The sequence below is a fragment of the Cydia strobilella genome, chromosome 21 (genome assembly GCF_947568885.1).
Source record: "Cydia strobilella chromosome 21, ilCydStro3.1, whole genome shotgun sequence".
Taxonomy (NCBI): domain Eukaryota; kingdom Metazoa; phylum Arthropoda; class Insecta; order Lepidoptera; family Tortricidae; genus Cydia; species Cydia strobilella.
In genome coordinates, this window is record NC_086061.1 from 7,473,026 (window position 1) to 7,495,679 (window position 22,654).

General features: G+C 41.3%; 1 protein-coding gene across 2 annotated transcripts in view; it reads right to left on the bottom strand.

The window, feature by feature from the left end:
- Positions 1-3,051: 3,051 nt before the first annotated feature.
- Positions 3,052-22,654, bottom strand: part of LOC134751116 (DGAT1/2-independent enzyme synthesizing storage lipids) — a 44,220-nt gene continuing 24,617 nt past the window's right edge. For both annotated transcript variants that reach the window (XM_063686470.1, XM_063686469.1), the window contains exons 2-7: positions 12,443-12,581; positions 9,769-9,863; positions 8,226-8,390; positions 7,163-7,356; positions 6,227-6,430; positions 3,052-6,046 (exon numbers count right to left, since the gene is read on the bottom strand). In XM_063686470.1, coding sequence (XP_063542540.1) covers positions 5,870-6,046; positions 6,227-6,430; positions 7,163-7,356; positions 8,226-8,390; positions 9,769-9,863; positions 12,443-12,581 — 974 coding nt within the window. In that variant the 3' untranslated portion in view covers positions 3,052-5,869. The remainder of the gene's footprint in view (positions 6,047-6,226; positions 6,431-7,162; positions 7,357-8,225; positions 8,391-9,768; positions 9,864-12,442; positions 12,582-22,654) is intronic.

Consider the following 22,654-nt stretch of genomic DNA (forward strand, 5'->3'; position numbering starts at 1 on the left):
GCGCTCTTACATACAGGGCGCCTGCGGTGCCCGCCACACTAACAGGTCGGGCGAAGCCCGACATTCAGCGCGCTTTGCGCGCTCTTACATATAGGGCGCGTGCGGCGCCCGTCACACTAACAGGTCGGGCTAAGCCCGACATTCTGCGCGCTTTGCGCGCTCTTACATATAGGGCGCGTGCGGCGCCCGTCACACTAACAGGTCGGGCTAAGCCCGACATTCTGCGCGCTTCGCGCGCACTTACACCCAGGGCGCCTGGTGCGCCCGCCACACTAACAGGTCGGGCGAAGCCCGACGTTCTGCGCGCTTCGCGCGCACTTACACCCAGGGCGCCTGGTGCGCCCGTCACACTAACAGGTCGGGCGAAGCCCGACATTCAGCGCGCTTTGCGCGCTCTTACATACAGGGCGCGTGCGGCGCCCGTCACACTAACAGGTCGGGCTAAGCCCGACATTCTGCGCGCTTCGCGCGCACTTACACCCAGGGCGCCTGGTGCGCCCGTCACACTAACAGGTCGGGCGAAGCCCGACATTCTGCGCGCTTTGCGCGCACTTACATACTGGGCGCCCGCGGCGCCCGTCACACTAACAGGTCGGGCTAAGCCCGACATTCTGCGCGCTTCGCGCGCACTTACACCCAGGGCGCCTGGTGCGCCGCCACACTAACAGGTCGGGCGAAGCCCGACGTTCTGCGCGCTTCGCGCGCACTTACACCCAGGGCGCCTGGTGCGCCCGTCACACTAACAGGTCGGGCGAAGCCCGACATTCAGCGCGCTTTGCGCGCTCTTACATACAGGGCGCGTGCGGCGCCCGTCACACTAACAGGTCGGGCTAAGCCCGACATTCTGCGCGCTTCGCGCGCACTTACACCCAGGGCGCCTGGTGCGCCCGCCACACTAACAGGTCGGGCGAAGCCCGACGTTCTGCGCGCTTCGCGCGCACTTACACCCAGGGCGCCTGGTGCGCCCGTCACACTAACAGGTCGGGCGAAGCCCGACATTCAGCGCGCTTTGCGCGCTCTTACATACAGGGCGCGTGCGGCGCCCGTCACACTAACAGGTCGGGCTAAGCCCGACATTCTGCGCGCTTCGCGCGCACTTACACCCAGGGCGCCTGGTGCGCCCGGCACACTAACAGGTCGGGCGAAGCCCGACGTTCTGCGCGCTTCGCGCGCACTTACACCCAGGGCGCCTGGTGCGCCCGTCACACTAACAGGTCGGGCTAAGCCCGACATTCTGCGCGCTTCGCGTGCACTTACACCCAGGGCGCCTGGTGCGCCCGCCACACTAACAGGTCGGGCGAAGCCCGACGTTCTGCGCGCTTCGCGCGCACTTACACCCAGGGCGCCTGGTGCGCCCGTCACACTAACAGGTCGGGCGAAGCCCGACATTCAGCGCGCTTTGCGCGCTCTTACATACAGGGCGCGTGCGGCGCCCGTCACACTAACAGGTCGGGCTAAGCCCGACATTCTGCGCGCTTCGCGCGCACTTACACCCAGGGCGCCTGGTGCGCCGCCACACTAACAGGTCGGGCGAAGCCCGACGTTCTGCGCGCTTCGCGCGCACTTACACCCAGGGCGCCTGGTGCGCCCGTCACACTAACAGGTCGGGCGAAGCCCGACGTTCTGCGCGCTTCGCGCGCACTTACACCCGGGCGCCTGGTGCGCCCGTCACACTAACAGGTCGGGCGAAGCCCGACATTCAGCGCGCTTTGCGCGCTCTTACATACAGGGCGCGTGCGGCGCCCGTCACACTAACAGGTCGGGCTAAGCCCGACATTCTGCGCGCTTCGCGCGCACTTACACCCAGGGCGCCTGGTGCGCCCGCCACACTAACAGGTCGGGCGAAGCCCGACGTTCTGCGCGCTTCGCGCGCACTTACACCCAGGGCGCCTGGTGCGCCCGTCACACTAACAGGTCGGGCGAAGCCCGACATTCAGCGCGCTTTGCGCGCTCTTACATACAGGGCGCGTGCGGCGCCCGTCACACTAACAGGTCGGGCTAAGCCCGACATTCTGCGCGCTTCGCGCGCACTTACACCCAGGGCGCCTGGTGCGCCCGCCACACTAACAGGTCGGGCGAAGCCCGACGTTCTGCGCGCTTCGCGCGCACTTACACCCAGGGCGCCTGGTGCGCCCGTCACACTAACAGGTCGGGCTAAGCCCGACATTCTGCGCGCTTCGCGTGCACTTACACCCAGGGCGCCTGGTGCGCCCGCCACACTAACAGGTCGGGCGAAGGTTGTAAGATTAGGCGCGGCCTCAAGGCTAGTCAGTATTTGGTCGAAACCGAACCTTCGGCGGGAACATGATTTTTTTGCCGAGACCGAAACTTCGGTAGGACTAGTGTTAAGTTATAGTTAACTTTCTACTAAAAACAATTATTATTTTGATATTTTGACTATTTAAAGAACGCATTATAAAATGCATTATAAAAATCTGGGTTACACCTGAAACAAACAGTGAATTTCATTTCATTTATTTATTTGCGTCAAACACATAAAAATGCATGCATAATTCTAGAAAGAAATAATCTCCAATAGTTACATTGTTACCAGATCGAATATTTAATAAATACGGCGGCATAACGCGGCGGGAGAGATCGAGAGATGGCACACCGCTTGCGTGACGTGTGCGTGCACGGCTCCAACATTTTAACGCACGGTGTGCACCGGCCCTAAGTTTCATTTTATGAACAACCTAATATAATCGTAATGGCAACATGGTTAAAAAAATCCTTTAAAATTTGAAATTATCGATAAATTTATTCTATAGGAATTTAAAGAAAATGCATATTTTGTTATTAAATGTTTTATAATACAAAAAATTAGATATTTTTTTATTAATAACAAAAGTACGGTTTTTCTACATCAACTTGATATTGGTTATGACAGTAAAAATACTCATTTACTGTGTCAATGAACTGATTAAACGTATAAAAACTCTACCTACAAAAAATATTGTGACGTAATAATATAAATAAAAAACGAAATTTATACATATTTGATATGTCCAAACATTTTGAACAATGTTCTTACATGGTCCTAATATTCTAAAATAATTTTAAAGGAATGAAAATACAGTCCTAATATGGAATATATCCAAAAATGCAACTAAAGGCGCAATTACATTAGTCAGATTCAGTCAATATAAGTATAAGACTCACCTTGCAACAAATTGCATGCGATTTTAGACATGTACAGTAAGCTGCAGAGTTGAGTGACCCCCCCTCCCCTGCCCCCTGACCCCTGCATAGAAATTTGTTCGCAGGGGGGGTTACTTAACTTTGCAGCCTACTACATTGCCGGCTATGTTGGTTCAATGAGTCTAATTAATCGGTCAAAAGCCGCAATAGGTATTAAAAATCGCATGCGATTTGCTGCAGGGTCTGTAGAGTCCTTAATGGTGGAGAACGACTTTATTAATTTATGTCAAATCGCCATGATAAGACTAGTATAATAGCGCCATAAACTCCACGTTCTCTAAACATTTAAAATGCTGAGTTTGCCATACTTATATATTTGTACCTAGTTTTCTTATATATTTTTACATACATAGTTAAATATGAACCTATATTGTATTAAGTAGCTATTTTGCGTATATATGTATAGCTGGGGGCTAAACGAGATACACATTAGGCACAATAATTTTATATAAATAAAGTACTAATCATAAGATGACCCTTTACAAATCTAGGGACCTATTTAAGTAGCATCATAAAAATATTCACTGATAATATTACGAGTTTAATATGGAAGAAATGTAACATTATCATTACTTATTTAAAATAGGTACCTAGGTATGTTCTTAAAGGCCCGTGCACACCGGCTACGTGCGCGTTGTAATATACGGATCATTATGACAGCCGACACCGCTTGCGTTACAAGTGCGTGCACGGCTCTAACATTATAGCGCACGCACACGCAGCCGGTGTGCACTGGCCTTTAACACTTACTGCCCGCTATGCGGTTTCTATTTTTATATGGACTTGGCACTGATAGTGCTATTATATCATAACTAAGTTTCCCATACAATCAGTTGTCAACAATATTAAAATATCAAAATTTACGCTCTATTTGCACTTTTCATGTGTTACCTAACGTATGGGAAAATTAACCTCGCTATTCCTCACAGGGGTCACATCTTCCTTAGCCTGCTAGACCTCCATGAAACTGAATAAGTGGGTAGGGTACTATAGCTAGGACCGAGAGCCTTTTAAATAAATGAAATAAAGGAGTAAATACAACTAACATAACACTCATTTACACGTATAAGTACTACATAATCTAAACTTAGGCAAATCTATCTGAATTAATACAGTCATTCATTCTAAGCCTTGGAGGATATAACCAAACGGAGTAGCCATTAATACGCGTTCCCCTCTGTCGAAACTCTATGACCAATGGTCATAGACACTGTATGGACTGACGTTTATCTGACATGGTTATTTTTACGTAACGTATACATTTGACGTGCCCCTCCTCCGCAAAAATCGGCAGACTGTTTTGTACAGAAAATTACAGACAAGGCGTATTTGATTATATCCTCCAAGTTCTAAGCCTCTCCTACAAAAAGCAAAAAAAGAACTCAAAAATATACACACACAAAACTTATTTATACATTTTGACGAAGAACTTTTCATTCATGAGCCGATTTTTCATTATGGTCGACTTAGATTTCGATAAAATTTGGTGCGTAGATAAGATTTCCCTATTTTGTACAATATAGTGCAATTCCACCCTATGTCCTAAAACTCTTCCACTGAGTTACGAACACGTATATAATTTTCGTAACCCAACGAAAAATTACATATATTTATTTGAAACAAGTTGTGATCTCGTAGGCATTCGGCCCAACCTCTTCAAACCAACCAATATTTTCGAAATCTAAGGAAATAATCGGCAAAAAATAAAAATCTGTCTTACGGCTAGTATATCTACAAAATATACACTTATTAAAGAGCACACACATATTCTAAGACACGAATGTATTGATATAACTAACATTTTAATTTATTGAAACAAGTAAATAACTCAATCAAAATAATATGATATGTCTCTCTTCATTCTGTAACAGATGTAACACTTTTCAAATGACAAATTTCACAGTTGGGTGGTTTTACAGTACTATGAAAATGGCCGGGGTATTTAAATAAATATATATTAATAAATATTTGTTTTACGCAGATCGTCCTGGCCCCAAACCAACTAGACTAGGCAGCCGTTTACTTTGTATATTTGTTTTTGAGAGACAATTAAGGCAGGCAAATAACATGTTTGTCAGAAAACGTCACAGTTGTTATTAAACTTAACAGGAAAGGGGACGATTGTTTCTCCATACAAACGTAGTCGTCATTTTCCTCCCTGGATATTGACATTATGGAAAATATTTTTTACAGAATTTTATGTATTTTAGCCTATGACCGGACCGCTGAATATTTTTTAGTATTTTGAATTATTATAAAAGTTAGGAGCTAAAAACAGGTTTCATACAAATTTTTAAATGCTCTTATAATAATAATAAAAATCTTTAAAAAATCACACGGTCGGGCATAGCTATGAATGCTATGATTAAAGTACACAACTTTTGTAAAAATGTTTTCAATAATGTAAATATCCAGAGAGGAAAATTGAGACTACGTTTGTACGGAAAGGCGATTTCAGGGCAGTCGTCCCCTTTCGTCTTAAAGAGAAAATGTCAAATGAAATTTTAACGTACGTTACTTTTAAAGACAACCCTAATAACAACCCCTCGTTTTAAAGCGATTATACAAATCATTTTTAAAAACCCTCAAGGTTTTTTTGGCAGAACTGTGATTTGAGGGGTTAAGCCAGTGTGCTCTACTTAATATAACCCTAAATATACTACCAGTTTTATGAGACTTTAGTTTTCCCGTCTGCCGTAGGGCTGACGCCGGCGGGGCACTTGCCGTTGCGGCGGGGCTCCGGCCTCCGCTTCGGCAGGTCCACGATCCTCTCGGTGAGGGCTCGGAGGATGTTGCCCGGGACGGTTTGGTGCTCTTCCACTAGGTCCTCTATCGCTTTTGATACCTGTAATAGGAATTATGTATTTTAATCTTAACGGCCTCTTATACTTGAGCCAAGTGCTCAGGCGAGGCGTCACACTCGGGTCGTACTCGATCGGCTTCCCCAAGTGTGTAACTAACTTCACAGGGAACCCCCCGTACATGGGTGGGAAAGGGACGCGTGTAGACTTTATACGTGTCTTACCTTCTTAGCTAACTGCTCCGGCGTCAAACTCGGGTCGTACTCGATCGGCTTCCCCAAGTGTGTGACCAACTTCACAGGGAACCCCCCATACACGGGTGCGAGAGGGACGCGTGTAGCCGCGTACAGGCGACGGCACGCGCCGCGCAGCCAGCCGACCGTGCGAAACGCCTCGCGGACGTTGCGGGTCACCATTGGGATTATTGGCTGGAAATTTAAAAAAAAACCGGTCAGGTGCGAGTTCGTTTAACTGGCACACCGAGGATTTCGTACAAACTTTCAATTTTCTCATGTAACTATAATCACGAAAAACTTTTGACCAGAAGTATACGAATATCGGAGATAATGGGGATAGTATTTTTTCTCATTTTCCTTCATAAGTATTTTTTATTTTTCACTATGAAAAAAAATGTTTTTTAATGTTTTCTCTTTATATTGAGCATTTTCCATAATTAATAAGAAAAAATAAAAAAAATTACACTCAATGTGTTTGGGATAGTGTTGTTCATAACTATTCCAAATTTTAAATCGATAGCTTCAGTAGTTCTCGAGATATTTAGCAATGTGACAGACAGACTGACGGTTCCTTGTGTACCTTTTCGGTACGGAACCCTAAAAAGGACTTAAGTAATTAGTAATTATTATGGCAATAGCCAAATTTGCTGAATTAAAAAAATACGTTAATATGTAGTACCGATTGTGACAGTAGGTATCTGAGAAATTTCTGATTGTTGATTGCCGGGGTCATATTTAATCATCATATATCATCATACCCTGGGGTTTTGAGTACGGGAATGCTTGTCCTTTTAAAAGGACAAAATCAAACTCGAATTTTGAACTATGATGGAATAAAAGCAGGTTTCAAATTAAAAACTCTGGGACTTAGGAGGATAGGGGCAGCTCAACAGAAATTACAGGAAAGTTTGCTATGATACTAACCACTTTAGCCTGTATAGCGACACGCGCAAAACCAAGCCTATTCTTCCAATATAATTTATAGGTGTGGTCTCCGAACTGCGCCTCGTACACCCCTCCAGGGGAGATGGCCAGCGGGTTTCCCTTCTGCAGCACCGCCACGCATTCGCCCACGGTGCCGGGAATCACGCACAGGCCTTCCAAAAGTGTTTTCCAGCCTTGAAAAGAAAATAAGCTGTTGAAGATCAAAAACATCTTATATTTCTGTAAACCAAACTGGCCTGACGTTTGGCGAATATTTTTCTAGTTCTGGTAAGAACCAGTTGAGAAATGCGACAAAGCCCGCTCGATGCAGATCATAAATATGTTGGCAATACTCTTAAACTAATATTCGACGAAGCGCCGCTTTGCGGGCTTCTATATCCAATCGCTTTGCCCTGATCTAATAATTCCTAAAAAACCTAATAAAGCCCCTTGCACACCATAACAAATATAAAGCTGCTTAAAGTGTGTCGAAGCCTCGCTTTGCGGGTTCCCTCTTACAAATGGCTCCTTTTCTAGCACTCATTTTATTCATAGTATCTTGAACATGAACCGATCAGCGATGCTTATGTTCCTTTTGAACAACAAATAGGGAGCCAAAGGGGTAGATCACCAGGTACCTGACTGCACTCATCTAACATCTTGAACATGAACCATCGGCCACGGTGTAAACAGTTATAAGACTAATATTGTCTTTGGTTACCGCGATAAACGTTATTCATGAAATAAAACTATTTAAACGGATTACATCGCGTATAATCGCCTGTTTTGTAGCTGTTAGTACTCTTTAAATAATAAAATAAAAATAATGAATTTAATCCGAAAAAATATGTAGTTTCATTTCAAGATATAAGACTGTTCAAAGAGCAATGAAACTCCTTGTATGTGCAACCTTTTGCCTCTTGCACAGCACCATGTGATAAAGTAATACATGTCGATAGGCAGCGCGCCGTGGTAGTAGATCAATAGAAACGGCGGAACGGATGAAGCCCCGCATTGCGGGCTTCCTTTTCTATCGGTCTGCTCTTTCGTTTCTAGCACTCACCAGGTATCTTGAACATGAACCGATCAGCTACTGTGTGTATGTGCAATCTCTTGAAGAGCAGCATGCGTGCGGTGAAGTAATACATGTCGATGGGCAGCGCACCGTGGTAGTAGATCACTAGGAACGGCCCGTTTGGGATGTTTTCGATGCCTTGGATGTCGTAACCTGGAGATTTTGAAAAGAAATTGTAATTTAAATACGAGAACATGAAGATTAATGTGTTTGTGTCTTAACGTACTACTTATCTGTGATTCAGACGGGTGCATTACATTTGTTATAATTACTTTTCATATATTATAGTTTGGTATATCGTTACTTTGAATAACGTAATAAATGGCATACAACCGTAATACCTAATTAACGGTACACATAATGTAATTATTGGTATAATGGTCATAAGGCATATTTACACTTCGTCTAATATATACTGCCATAATTATTACATACTCTAAAGCATATTATTTGTTATAACAAGTGATATCACATAATTATTTGTGTGGCATAATAGTTGCATGACATAAATTGGTTAAGTTAGGTTGAAAAAAATTATAATAATGAACACATTTCTTAGTTTGTTCTGAGATAAATCGTGCTATTCTTTTTCGTCGGGCGTTACACTAGGATAATTTGCATTTAATTGTAAGGCCTGCGTACTAGTTATAATAAGTATGTAAAATGTTACGTTATTCTTAAATATAATATGCTAAAAATGGTTATACAATATATGTATTTATTATAATTGATGAAATTATATAAAGTATTACGTTATATGAAAATATAATATAACAAAAATGTCATTAAACATTACACACCCGATTCAGACTCAACCCGAAGGATTTTAACTTTGTGTTCTTGGTGATCTTTAGGAACAATACCACTTTATCTCAGGCGGTTGGTACAGAAGTTGCGCGGTGATTTTTTAGTTGAAGGTAGTTTTGGGACTGAAACTAGTTTATATTTGTATTTTTATATACTTAACATAATACAGCTTCTGGCAGCCAAGCCTTCAATCAGTTCGTAGCAGACCACAACAATTTCTTACCAACCGCCTCAGTTAAACGGTAGACCTGTCTTGTACATATAAAGTTTTCTGGGTTCGGGCATAGATTCCCTATTTATATGTTTATAGGTTCCCTAGTTTAAGTATTACTAACAAAATATGGATTTTTTAAAGTCTGAATTAAATAATTTTATTTTTATTTTATTTTATAGAGGTTGGAACTTCGTAATACAAAATCCTTCGGGGTCCTCTAACTCTTTCAATTCAATACTAGTGACGAATCTTCAAAATTGATGACGGTGTTTTTGTTATATGATTCGTGTATTTATTGTCACACTTCAAAAAAATGTGTTTTTTTGGAACCGTAAACCAAATTTCATATGTTCAATAAATTTTGAGTTACGTTAGGGGTCAAAAGTGGCTCCACATGGTACGTGTAATAATATAACACACGGCAGCTGCGTCGCCAGTACTCTGCTGTTGAACTTGGCTTGACACGCTGCCGCGTGTCTAGGACTCTAGATAATATAATATAATGTTTACCATGCCACAGCCACCCGTGGGCGTCCCATAGCGCGCAGACCGCGAGGCTCGCCGCTTGCCGCCAGTCGTTCTGGACCCCATCCACCACCCGCAACCTGATAATATATAGAGTTGTCAATTTCACGGGATAATCCTCGGGCATGTTTGTAAAATTTTTAGCAACGGTATTGTGATCTAAAAAAGCGCTACGACTTTTCACCTACTGCACCTTAAAACTTTACGCAAAAGTGTATTATTTTTAACCTCATGGTTAGGTACTTCTCAGGAGCTTGCAAAAAAATAAGTGCATTCCGGTTGCCAGGGAGGTTTTGGGATTATACTGAGCAACTTTTACTATGGGACCAACCACGAAATCGCGAAACAAAATTTAGCTGTTTCATACATTTTGGCTGGTCCATTTTCTATGGGAGAGTTTTTTTTTTTTCGCGTGTTCGTGGTCGGTACCATAGTAAAAATTGCTTAGTATAATCCCAAAACCTCCGTGGCAACGGGAATGCACTTATTTTTAAGCCACCCTGTATAATACGGCTAAATAAAAACCAAGTCATTTCTCTCGATCACGTTTGTTAAACCTGTGTCCAAGAGGTAAATCACCGACATATCGCCATATCTGTCACCTTTGGGTAGTTAGGTACTCCAGTTTCCGTAATGAATTTGACACGGACGTTTCTATCGCCAGACGTCCAAAGTCAAACCTGTGGTCCGGCCTAGCGATAATGAATCTTAACACAATGTGGTAGAGTTCATATAGCAATAGCCCTGGCCCTATAGTAAAGTTAGTTTTAAAAGGTAGTATGTATGTATGGACGCGATGGAGACTTATTAGGTTAGCACAGAATTGTGAGATTCAGCCAATTATTTTTATCCATAGTTACCTTTAGGAAATCACTCTAGACGTGTTGACAACTCATGCTCAGATTATGTATATGTATGTTAAACATTTTTTTTTTAATTAAAGTTTTTATCTTAATTACTTGTTTGGCATTTATCACGATATCTTGAAGACATTTGTTTTTTTTTTTGGTTTGTTAAGGTACCGTTCCTTAGTGTGTATTCAGGGCAGGATATGATCCGGGAAATTCGAGGGAACTCGCAAATGTTTTAGCAAATCTATAGTAAGGTATTTACCCTGGAGAAGGGATTAAGGTCGCCCACGTACCACCTGGAGGCGCACAGTGGAAAAGGAGGCTACATCATAGAATTAATAGTAGTTATTAATCATAGAATTAATAACTACTACGGGGATAGAACCCTTAGGAAAAGAATTCCATATTTACTTAATAGTTTGCCCGAAGCCATAAGATGTGAAAATAAGAAGTCTAAATGTAAATCTATGTTAAAAATACACTACTTTAATATTTTGTAGTAATTGCACTACTATATAATTAAGTTAAGTACATATGTAACTAGAGACTGATGACCCCACAGTCAAACTCTTTATTGAGTTTTGCGGGGCTATTTACGGGGATTATTGTAAGAATAATCTGTATTTTATTAAATAAATAAATAAAAAATAATCAGTTGGCCTCGGCTGGGCGGAGCTGTAGGGGGCCGCGCTGAACCGTGAACAATGGAAATCTATTCTGAGAGCCCTATGTCGTTGATGAGGGATAACAGGATACCATCATCATGGTAAGGTATTTTGAAGCATCATTTTGCGGAGTAAAATTACTGAAGAAAATCATAAAATAATCAACGGAACACCTTAAGAGAAATAAACACTGTATTTTATGCGTGTTTGAGCTATTTTTAATGATTGCACCTATGCTATAAATGATTTAATCAGTTGTTGTGAAGGTGTTATTTTCCGTTAAAGATTAATTTAATTATGTTTTTGTTTATGTTACGCAACATGATTTTACGTATCTGAGGAAAACTTAAAATGAAGGCGGTTATAAACTGAAATAGTTGTCATATATTAAAGAAAAAGTGACGAAGCCCTCCAGAAATTGGGACCGATTCCGCCGTGGCGAGGTGGCCCAGGGGTTCAAGGCGTTAGCCCGGATTACTAAAAACACCGGTTCGAATCCGGCCTTCACCACTGGAGGGCTTCGTCACTTTTTCTTGAATATATGACATCTATTTCAGTTTATAATTATTTATAGTAGTGTGACTACTTATTAAAAACACAAATCAAAAATATTTAATAAAATAATTTGATTTGTTCCCTAACTTGTGTATTAAATAAGGCGGTTATTTATAAAGATAGTTATCACTTTGTTTGGTAGGTATTTTGTATTTGTATTTTGTATTTTTGTATACCTACCGAATAAATAATTAATTTAGTTAAGTTTAGTAATTTAGTTTAATTTATTATTATTACCTACACAGAACAATTTTATGTTAAAACGTCAATCGCTTTTTCATCACACTTGCTCGAAAAAGATCTTATTTCATGCAGGTGTACTGAAGGGTAAAAAGGCCTAAGTAAATATATTATTCCCGCGGTAGTTGTGGATTGTAAAAAAAAGCAATTAATTTCAATGCATTTTAGACCTACCTATGTATATATATTCGTGTTTTTTTATATCGAGCGGAAGTCAAAAACTCAGGATTCGAATCGCTCAAGTCCCTCAGAGAAAGGCCTCAAGATTGCTAATTCGATTTTTAACCCGAATTGTGATCTAAAAAAGCTTTACGACTTTTCAAAAACTCCGTTCTCTGATAGAGGTACCTGTAAAGCCTGTAGAGGTGGAAGATGATGGCGCTGACGTATATCAGTAGTATGATGACGGCTGGCAGGAGAAATGTGACCACCACAGGCATGAGGAACCATGTCAGCCATAAGCTGTATTCTGTGTCCACGTATTCCACTGAAAAGAAAAAAAAAACTTGGTAAGTTATGTTCCACATTGACAGAAATATGGACTATATTTATAGCACGTCATCGCTCCTCTGGCGTTGCCACTAACCAGCACGCAGCAGTACAAATTGAAACGTAAACCGTTATGGTTTACGGTTCAATTTGTACTGGTTAATGGTTAATTTCAATTAACGTTCAGCCAACACTGTTAAACAGGAACTTTCATTGGGCATGTAATAATATAATAAGGCTGTGTATTAAGAATTGAGCGCCAAAAAATATATATTAGCCCCAAATATAAGCATCATATTATTAAAAAAACGGCAGCAAATTCAAGCGACCAAAAAAATGAACAAGGAACTGAAATAAATTATTTTAGTCTGGCGTCTAAAATAATAAATTGGCACCTAATATTGTAAAGCGTATGATTTTTAATATTTGTTGTCATATAGTTGTTAACCCTTAAGTACATAATCATTCAAATACCTATTTAAATTTTTTTAAGCTACCGAAATTCGATTTCTTAGCTGACTTTTACGTGCTCTCCGTAAGTAAGTAAATATTCTTTATTGCACCAAAATTATACATTTTACATACATGTAAAACTACAAAGAAATTTTTAAAGAAAAATAAAACCAGGTAACAACAGGCGGTCTTATCGATAAAAAGCGATCTCTTCCAAATGTAATGTAGCGACATGGTGATAGCCGGGTCGCAGGCTATCGTATTATGAAACTGTTATCTCGTAGCAAGAGCAAGGTGTGCTCGTGGGATGCACTCATATCCATTCGTTCAGATCGAGGGTAAAATTGGGGCGTCATTGCAAATTTGACAGAAAATGTGTTGCTCCTATGACACTAGTACTAATGACAGGTCAGTGAAATCCTTGAATTGCCCGAAGTACCACACAGCAACACTCTTTGTCCATCGGTGGCCCTTATGCCTTTTATAATAAGGTCCACCGATAGACAGTTGTTAACAGTGTGGGCGCGATGGTACTCCATAAAAAAACTTTTTTAAGTTTTTTTTACTGATAACTATATTTTATTCAGAAACCATAATTTTCAGGTGAACACAAACTCACGATCACTGGCTTCGTCACAACACTTACTAATAGTGTAAGTACATTAAAAAAATTGTCTTTAAGTTATATATTCTTCACATCTAAGTATATTGCATTCGTATTTCAACGCTTCTTTATTCGTAGGTACCCTGCTGTTTCGAACTTTTCTTAAAACTAGTTGTTATAAATTTTTCGCCTCTTATTAAATTAACCGTTATATAAAAATATATCTAAATAAATTATCGTTTATTTGTGTAATTAAACTGTAAATGTAATGTAATTAATTATTACATTTTTAAAAGGCGTCGCGAACGCATCACTCGCGTGATGAGTGCCATATGCTTGTGTGTATGCGATGTGTGTGTGTGGGGTCACGGTGCATCGGACGGGCAATGGACGGGAGATAAAGATGCCGGATGTACAAAAAATGGGACAAGTGCGTGTACGCACAATTCAAGCCGCTCTGAACTTTGGTGACTTCCATTATGCTAAATCCTTTTGCTACAGCCATTTAATAAATATTATATGTGTGAATAGCCCACGCACACATGCACATCGAATTTTACTAAGTATTTTCCGTAAACATACTTCAGTCAGCAATTAATCGTAGAACAAGCAACACTCATTTGTAAATATAATACAAAAAATTGCGCGATCTAAAATCAATCTTATTACAATCACCACCTCACTTCCTAACAACATCTAGCTAGCAATATAGTACAGTGAAACCTGAGTTTCACTGTATTATAGCCATCAAAAATATGAGTATTAAAATCTATCTAAATAGTGTCTGTAGTTTTTAGGGTTCCGTACCCAAAGGGTAAAAACGGGACCCTATTACTAAGACTCCGCTGTCCGTCTGTCTGTCTGTCTGTCACCAGGCTGTATCTCATGAACCGTGATAGCTAGACAGTTGAAATTTTCACAGATGATGTATTTCTGTTGCCGCTATAACAACAAATACTAAAAACAGAATAATACAAATATTTAAATGGGGCTCCCATACAACAAACGTGATTTTTTTGCTGTTTTTTTCCGTAATGGTACGGAACCCTTCGTGCGCGAGTCCGACTCGCACTTGGCCGGTTTTTATTCTATATTCGACCAAAGATGTAAAAATAAAGCTTTTCAGTTTTAATTCAAAACGTATGATTTAAAGAGGTACAATGAATGCTGGTAAGGTGCAAGTAGGTATTTAGTTATGCAGCCTTATAAAATACCTACGAAAAAAACACGCCGAAAAAAACACGGTTCTTATATAAAAGGGGGCCCTATATTTTTTTAGATTAATGGAACTATCTTAAGAAGTCCGGTTCACGATTCGTCGGATTATAATTTATTCTATATTAATTTATTTATTTATTTCGTTTTTTTTACAAAGAATGATTTATACTTACAAATTTGATTAGAAAAAAAAATAGGTACCTCACCCTTTCTGGTTGATTGACCTAAAGTGCATTGGGGTATTTGGAATAACTTCAAAACGGGTTTATTTTGAAAACTGCTAATATCTACTAAAATACTTCATACTTTGGTAACACTTATGCTACTAAAACGAAAGTGCTTGTTATGCTTTTAAGGTAGTAGGTACTAGCGACCATCAGCCCCGGCTTCGCACGGGATACACAAAACCTTAACCAATTATACACGTAAACCTACCTCAAGAATCACTCTATTGATAGGTGAAAATCGCATGAAAATCCGTTCAGTACTTGAGTTTATCGCGAACATACAAACATGCCGACAGACGCGGCGGGGACTTTGTTTTATAAGGTGTAGTGATTAGCAATCGGTCAAAATTGCCTCGCTTTCGAAGCTACCACAAAGCACTTTAAATAAAACATTAAAAGACCCTTGTGAGTCATCCTGTATAAGTACGATACAAAGATTGTTTCCGATCACAACATCCTGTTGGGGAGTGGGGAGATAGCATGATTTAATTTCAGCTCGATGTGATGAAATGATTGCAAGTTAATACTTAACTAATGATCTATCAGAGTATGCTGCCCTTATGTCAATGCAAAATGGTTTAGATTTTGATTTTTTTGCCGTTTTTTGCGTAATGGTACGGAACCCTTCGTGCGCGAGTCCGACTCGCACTTGGCCCGTTTGTTTTGGTTTTCATATATGTAACAAAAAAAAAGTGGTTTAGCACCCCTTTAGTTGAGAAGTTGAGATAAAGTAAAAAAACTAAGTATTAAATCAACGTAAAAAAAAAACCGGCCAAGTGCGAGTCGGACTCGCGTTCCAAGGGTTCCGTACATTACACAATTTAAACAATGTATTTTTTATGTGAAATGTCTTTAAAAAACCCGTAGGGGTCATATCAAAAACTAAGTAATTAAGTCCGACTCAAGCTTGACTGCACATTTCTAATAGGTTTTCCGGTGATCTATAGGTAAAGATCTATTTTGTGTATTAGTTTCAAAATTTTTGATCCAGTAGTTTCGGAGATAAAGGGGGGAATGGTCATTTCTTGCCTATTTTCTTGAATAACTTCTAAACTATTTATCTTAATTATACGAAAAATATATTTGAGATTCTCACAATGAGCTCTTTCATTTGATATGTAACACGATATAGATTGACAAACTTTATTTTTTAATTTTCTCATTTACCCCCCAAAAGTGGCCCCCGTGTTTAGAATTAATATGTTTACGTTACATGTCCATCTTTGGGTCACAAACTTACATATGTGTACCAAATTTTAACTTAATTGGTTCAGTAGTTTCGGAGAAAATAGGCTGTGACAGACGGACAGACAGACAGACGCACGAGTGATCCTATAAGGTTTTTTCCTTTTGAGGTACGGAACCCTAAAAATAAGCTGCCCCACCCCAAAAAAAAGTTTAACGTCATTATGTTCATAGGAATTTGACGTTTAAGGGGCCACTTTCATACGTTGAATACGAGAATAAACAAATCATTCAACCTACGTATAACATTTTTTCTGTTTACGCAAAAAATACCTACATCAACTGCCTGCCCTAAAAAACTTACGCACACATTAATGCGTAACATACCTAAACACTAAGATGATATTCACATTTAATACGAATTCGCACGTCCCTCCGGTGTGCGAGTGAGACAACGCTATTTACGTGCATATCGCTGTCACGCTCATAAACCAGAGCAACGTGCACAACGTGCGTGTGAATTCGCATCAGTGCGATAACCTCTTAAACCGATTTCCGTAGGTGTCCGCCCTGTGACCATGGCCTTTATATCAACCAAATATCAACGCTTGACACCTGAATCTGATATTTATTCACAGGTTAATAATTGCTAAGTGTATAGGAATATCAACATTATATCATGTTACATAAGACTTATATCTAACCTAGCACATAATGACATCCTAGTTTAAAACGTCAGGTTGTAAGTAGATACCGCCTGAGGGCAAATGTCTAGAATCTAGATAATAGCATTGTTTCAAACACAATACACATTAACCGTAAATCAACCTCGACCCATGCACTATGAAAATAACTCGTACCGCGAAAATCTAAGAATTCTTTCACTTGCATTTTCTAGCGGTTAACCAAAATGACAATTGTTAGAAAACGCCAGTCGAAACTTAAGGCCCAGTAGGTTAGTGTTCTTCTCCACGGAGTAGGACTAGTTTAGTAATTCGTGTTCTTCTCTCATTCTCACTGAGCGTAAGCGTGCGAGAGCTGGAAGAGCGTGCCCGGGAGCGCGGATAATGAAACAAAAGTAATCGATACGTTCCCTTAAACATGGTATTGCCGATTTTTTGAGGCAAGTTTCATATTTTTAGCTTTTTGCATAATTTGTTACAACTTTTTAAGGTGCATTTTAGACCTATGTTCGTGATTTTTTTGAGCGAAAGTCAAAAACTAAGGATTATAATATAATGGATAAAGTCTCTCGAGAAAGGCCTCAAGATTGCTAATTAAATTTATCGCAGCCGTATTGTGATCCAAAAAAGCGCTACGACTTTTTAAAAACTCCGTTTTCTGAACCTACTGCACCTTAAATAATGTATGGATAGTCACGTCTGTCATATCGATATACTTATTTTTATTTAGGTTTGGCGTTTTTCGATGTACGATTGTGATCTTGGCTAGGCCCCCGTGTAATAAGTAGGTACGTTATTATTCCAAATTAAAAATGTCTCCCTGAAAATTATTTTACATAATCGTCTACTGATTGTAGAATTTGACTGAATTATGTTATGATTATGGCACACATAGTTTTTAAATTGTTATAAAATAGGATACATTTAATATAATAAAAATTAATCTCCTAAATGCGTGCCAATGAGGGTTTAGTATGGGAATAACAAGTGGGGACATTTTAACGTTGTACTCCAATTTGTCCCCGTTCACGTGACCGCCGCCATACATCAGGCCGGGACAAATGGGAATGATTTATATGAATGCATCTCTTCCCATCTGTGCCCGGCGAGGCAGATGGGAATACACCAGTTTAACGACTTCTACGGACAAAGTCGCGGACAGTGATTAGTCTCTTACAAAACTTTCCACTGAGATAGTAACAATTTAATTTTTTTTTTTTTTTTTTTTTTTTTTTATGGATTGAATACATGTTACTATTACTTAATAGTGCAATATATTATTATCTATCAAATACAATTTAAAATTAAATAAATAACTACCTAAACATAGAGTATAAAAATTAAACTAACCTAAAACATAAAACCCAATCATAAAAAAAATGCCCCGTCCAACAAGTCGGCCTGCGGCATGGACCCCATTACGCCGGCGGCGTTACCTCTCTGTACCGCTAGGGCGATACGCTGAGAGAGGTACGCACCGGCCCTACGGTCCCCTGTGGAATCGACCAGCCGTGCCGACAAAGCTCTCATAAATGTCTTCATGTCGGATGACCAAGGACCCAGAGTCTCTATTGCGAGCGCCGCAAACTCATAGTCGTTAACTAAGGTCGAGTATTTGCGGCGCTTGAGAATCTGGGCCTGGTCAGCCGCAGCGCCAGCCTGGATGCGGGTCGCCCCGATGTGGGACTGTGCAAGGGTGTCAATGCACGTCGCGTCCCACACCAGGGCTCTTCCTAATTTCCACGGCACCAACGTGGCTCCGTCGGGACGCTTGCCGTCGTCTCTAGCCATGCCCACTGGTTCTAAAACTGCAGGCACAGAGACGGTGGCAAGCGCGCGATGGACCAAATCGTTGATAGTGCCATGGCGATACATGCGGCCGGCGCTTTTTGCGCAAGAGAGGCCATGACGGCCCAGCTGGTCCACACCTTTGCCGCAGGCACACGTGTGGGAAACACAAATTCTGGACCCAAGCCTCAAGCCTATTGCTATCCTTAAGCTACTTGGGTCGAGAACCGTGCCTATTGCCTTGGAAGGGAGAGCCTGTAACCAGTGGCCCGACTCGGGGGCCGAAACCGCCAGAATGCGAGCGCGTTCAAAGTCGTCTGGGCTATTTTCTACAACTGAGGCATGGACTACCTCTAGACGAGGGGAGTCCCACGCCCGTTGAATATGCTTGGCGTCTGGGATGTCCGCACTCGGGCACGACTGGCACCATGCTTCTCTGGCCTCCTTGAGGCTCGCTACCTGATCATCGAGTATCTGTGGAAGGTTTAGAATGACACCGATGAGAGACAGCGAGCCGTACACGGAAGACAGAAAAGCAGGTAAGGCCGAGCTGGCCGAAGTGCGAACTCCGAGCCCCCCAAACCTAATTGGGAGAACCGCCTGGGTCCATGATCTAGAATCAAAGTGTATATTTAAAATTTTCGATAGCGTTGTCTGAAGAGAGGAGTCAATGGATGAAAGAATTGAGGGAAATTTCCAAACTGGGCAGCTACGTAGCACATACATGAATTTTGGGGTAAATAGACAGAAACGGATGATGAAGAGAGCCATATGCGGGTTTATTTTGAAAAGTAACTCTGATGTAGTGTGAAATAAATTTAGCTTACAGTTAATAACAGGTGCAATAGCTTCGCCAAAGATTGGTGAGCCTAAAAGAGTGAGATCTGATTTTGATTGGACTGAAATATTTGGTAAAACTTCGTTAAAATTTTTCAAAATGTCAGCTTTCTTGTCAGAAGGAAGGTGTTCAGGGAAAAATATTTCACATTTGGTATAATTTAGTGAGAGTCCGATTTCTGTAAACTTTTCTATAATACATAATATATCTTCTAAAACCGTTACAGCGTCTCCTCCAAGAGATCCGTCGTCTAGATACCATATGTTGAATTTTGAATTTAAACTTGATATGATGGGGTGGATGACTAGACTAAAAATGGCTGGCCCAAGCGGGTCCCCTTGTTGGCAGCCCATGCACGATGAAATGATGTTATCTCCAAATAGCAATTTTGTCGGTGCTCCGTAACATTGCCAAATGTATTTGTAGATGTCTGGCAGTTCTTTTTTTACCGCTGCCAGCAATGCACCGCGATCGACCGAATTAAAAGCGTTTTTTACATCTATTTTTACAAAAATTTCGAAATCCGGACCACTTAAAAACGTGCGTGCAGCGTGAACTGCCGCCTCACATCCCCCTTTTACACCAAATCCCAGCTGCTTGGGCTTGAAGAGATGCGTCAGTTTATCATTAAATTTCTTACAACACAGCTTTGAAGCTAAACGCCTGAACGTGCATCCCACAGCAATCGGGCGAATACCACCATCCTTTTTTGCGAGAGCTACTAGGTTGGCGCCGTACAAAAGTGGGGCTATCTCGGCGTGCACGAGTCCTGAAAGCATTAGATTGATAAGTCCTGTTATTTCCTTTACCAGGGCAGAACTCGTGTCACCTAAAGGTGTAGTGGTTAGGTCCTTAAGGTGCTGGGGAGATAATCCGTCCATCCCGCCGGCAGATCCGTTGGGAAATGACAATATTGCCGACTGTACTACGTCCTCTGACACGACAACTGTGGGATCGTCGGCGGCGGGTGGATCTGGAAGGCTCGAAGAGGCAGCGGGGACTGGGTGTTTTTCCCTCAGGGCGGCGTAAGTCTCGGGAGAGTGCGTAGCTAAGTCGTCGCACGAGAAAAGAAGCCGGGCAGCTCCCCCCACGTCTCCATCCGAAAGTTTATTTTCGATGGACCTAACTTTAAAGGCTAGTGAACTTGCAGGAGTGCGAGTGTTAATATTACGACCTTGCGAGATGATAGGCGAGTCGGAAATAGAAAACGTATTACTTTTTATTTGAGAGGTGAGTGACGATTTCTTGGATCTATCTGCATGCAAAACTTTGTAAGGAAACGTGAGTAGACGCTCCCATGACTGAAATGAATTTTCAGCAACAACCTTAGCTACGCACTCGGTGAGGCTTCGTGCAACAGTAATGCGTGCACCACGAGGTATCCTTTTTATGACTGGGTTGTTGGTCTTCAAAAGCCCTAATTTATTGGCGAGAGATGATGCATCTGTAGGTGACGTTGATACTGTTGCTGTAGGGCCCCTAGCAAAGTCTGATGGTACGGGTTGAGACGCGCTGGGCAGCGGGGTGTCGACAACCATACGGTTGCCATGTCGGCGACCCGTATGGATGGCAAGCCCCCGCTGTCCTTTGTATTGTTTGTTATCAACACAAATGGGGCAATACAGCAAATCCGACGCCTTAATGCATGGTTGTGAAGACATTTAAAATCTCGGGATATAAAATAAAAACTACTTAATTCTAAACTTATAAATTTACATACAAACACAAGCGGTGAATTATAAAATAGGTAGGTCATAAAAACACAACAACATTTCACTAAAAATTCGACACATGGCACATTTCTTTCATATTCATTATTCAGGATAATTTTATTTATTTAGTGTTTATTTTTCCATCAAGTAAGTAGGTACTTGAGCGGTAACTGAGTTTGCTTCGGAGTAGCGAAATCAATGGCAGTGGCAGATAACTATAGGCTCCAGGTAGCAACGCAGGATCGCGGCCGGCTCTCCGCTGCCACGCTCTTGCCGCCATGGCCGGCGCCGCCCGCGCCCGGTGCACGGAACCTGAACGGACCCATTATCACGCTGCACGGAGCAACGTTTGCTACGCTGCTGCTGCGTCCCGGTCCCGGGCTTGAAGTCGTCCTCGCTTAGATCACCACTCCTAACGCCACTCGTCGCTACTCATACGTGGATACAATTAATCGACGGCTTTTCAGGAGATTTTGAAATCTTTTCGAACACTGAAATCTTAAAATTTACGCAAGAAAATTTTTGTCAACCGCTTGACGTGACAGTTCGTGTCAAAAAAAAGGAATAAATATCACCTTTATTATAAATCGATTAATTTGTAATAAAGGTGATATGAATATGAATTATGATACGTCATTTAAATACGTCTAGACGTTACACGTCCTTTCTGACCTATTGTTATATCTCTATTAATTATTGTACGCATTTAAATATGGGGCATTTTCTACGAAAAGGGACCTTATTGTCGATGGCGCTTACGCCGCACAGCGTCGCGCGGCATTGTATTTATATCGGAGCATCGTTAATAATAGCGTAAGCGCCATCGACAATAAGGTCCCTTTTTTATAGAAAATACGACATATTGATATTTCGTCAGTGACAATCAAGTTGAGTTAGGTAGTTTTTGAAATTATTGAAACCATTGCACGATGGGACCGCCATAGGCCATGTCCCCGAAAGTAATTATTCCATACATGGCACCCAACCACAGCCTTCGAAAGACGGATAAACCAGCTTTCTGAATATATATAAAATTCATTTATTTGTTTTCATTATCACTTTGTTTTTGACCCTGCAAGTCAACAGTAATTAGTGCAACCGCTCTTCTTAGTGACTTGACCGATAAATATTCTTCGCGTGTGATTTTTCTGGAATACGTGTATTATTTAACTACTGAAGTGACATGAATATGCAAGGACAACGTATGTCTCATCTTTTTTTGTATGTTTTGGTATACTTAACGTTACCTATTTTAAACTTTGTGCCCTCTACGCCGTAGATTTTTTTCTCGCTATTTGATTGAATACTTAACTTCACGTCGACCTACAAAATAAAAGGGCCTAGAGCAAGCATTAGGACTTAC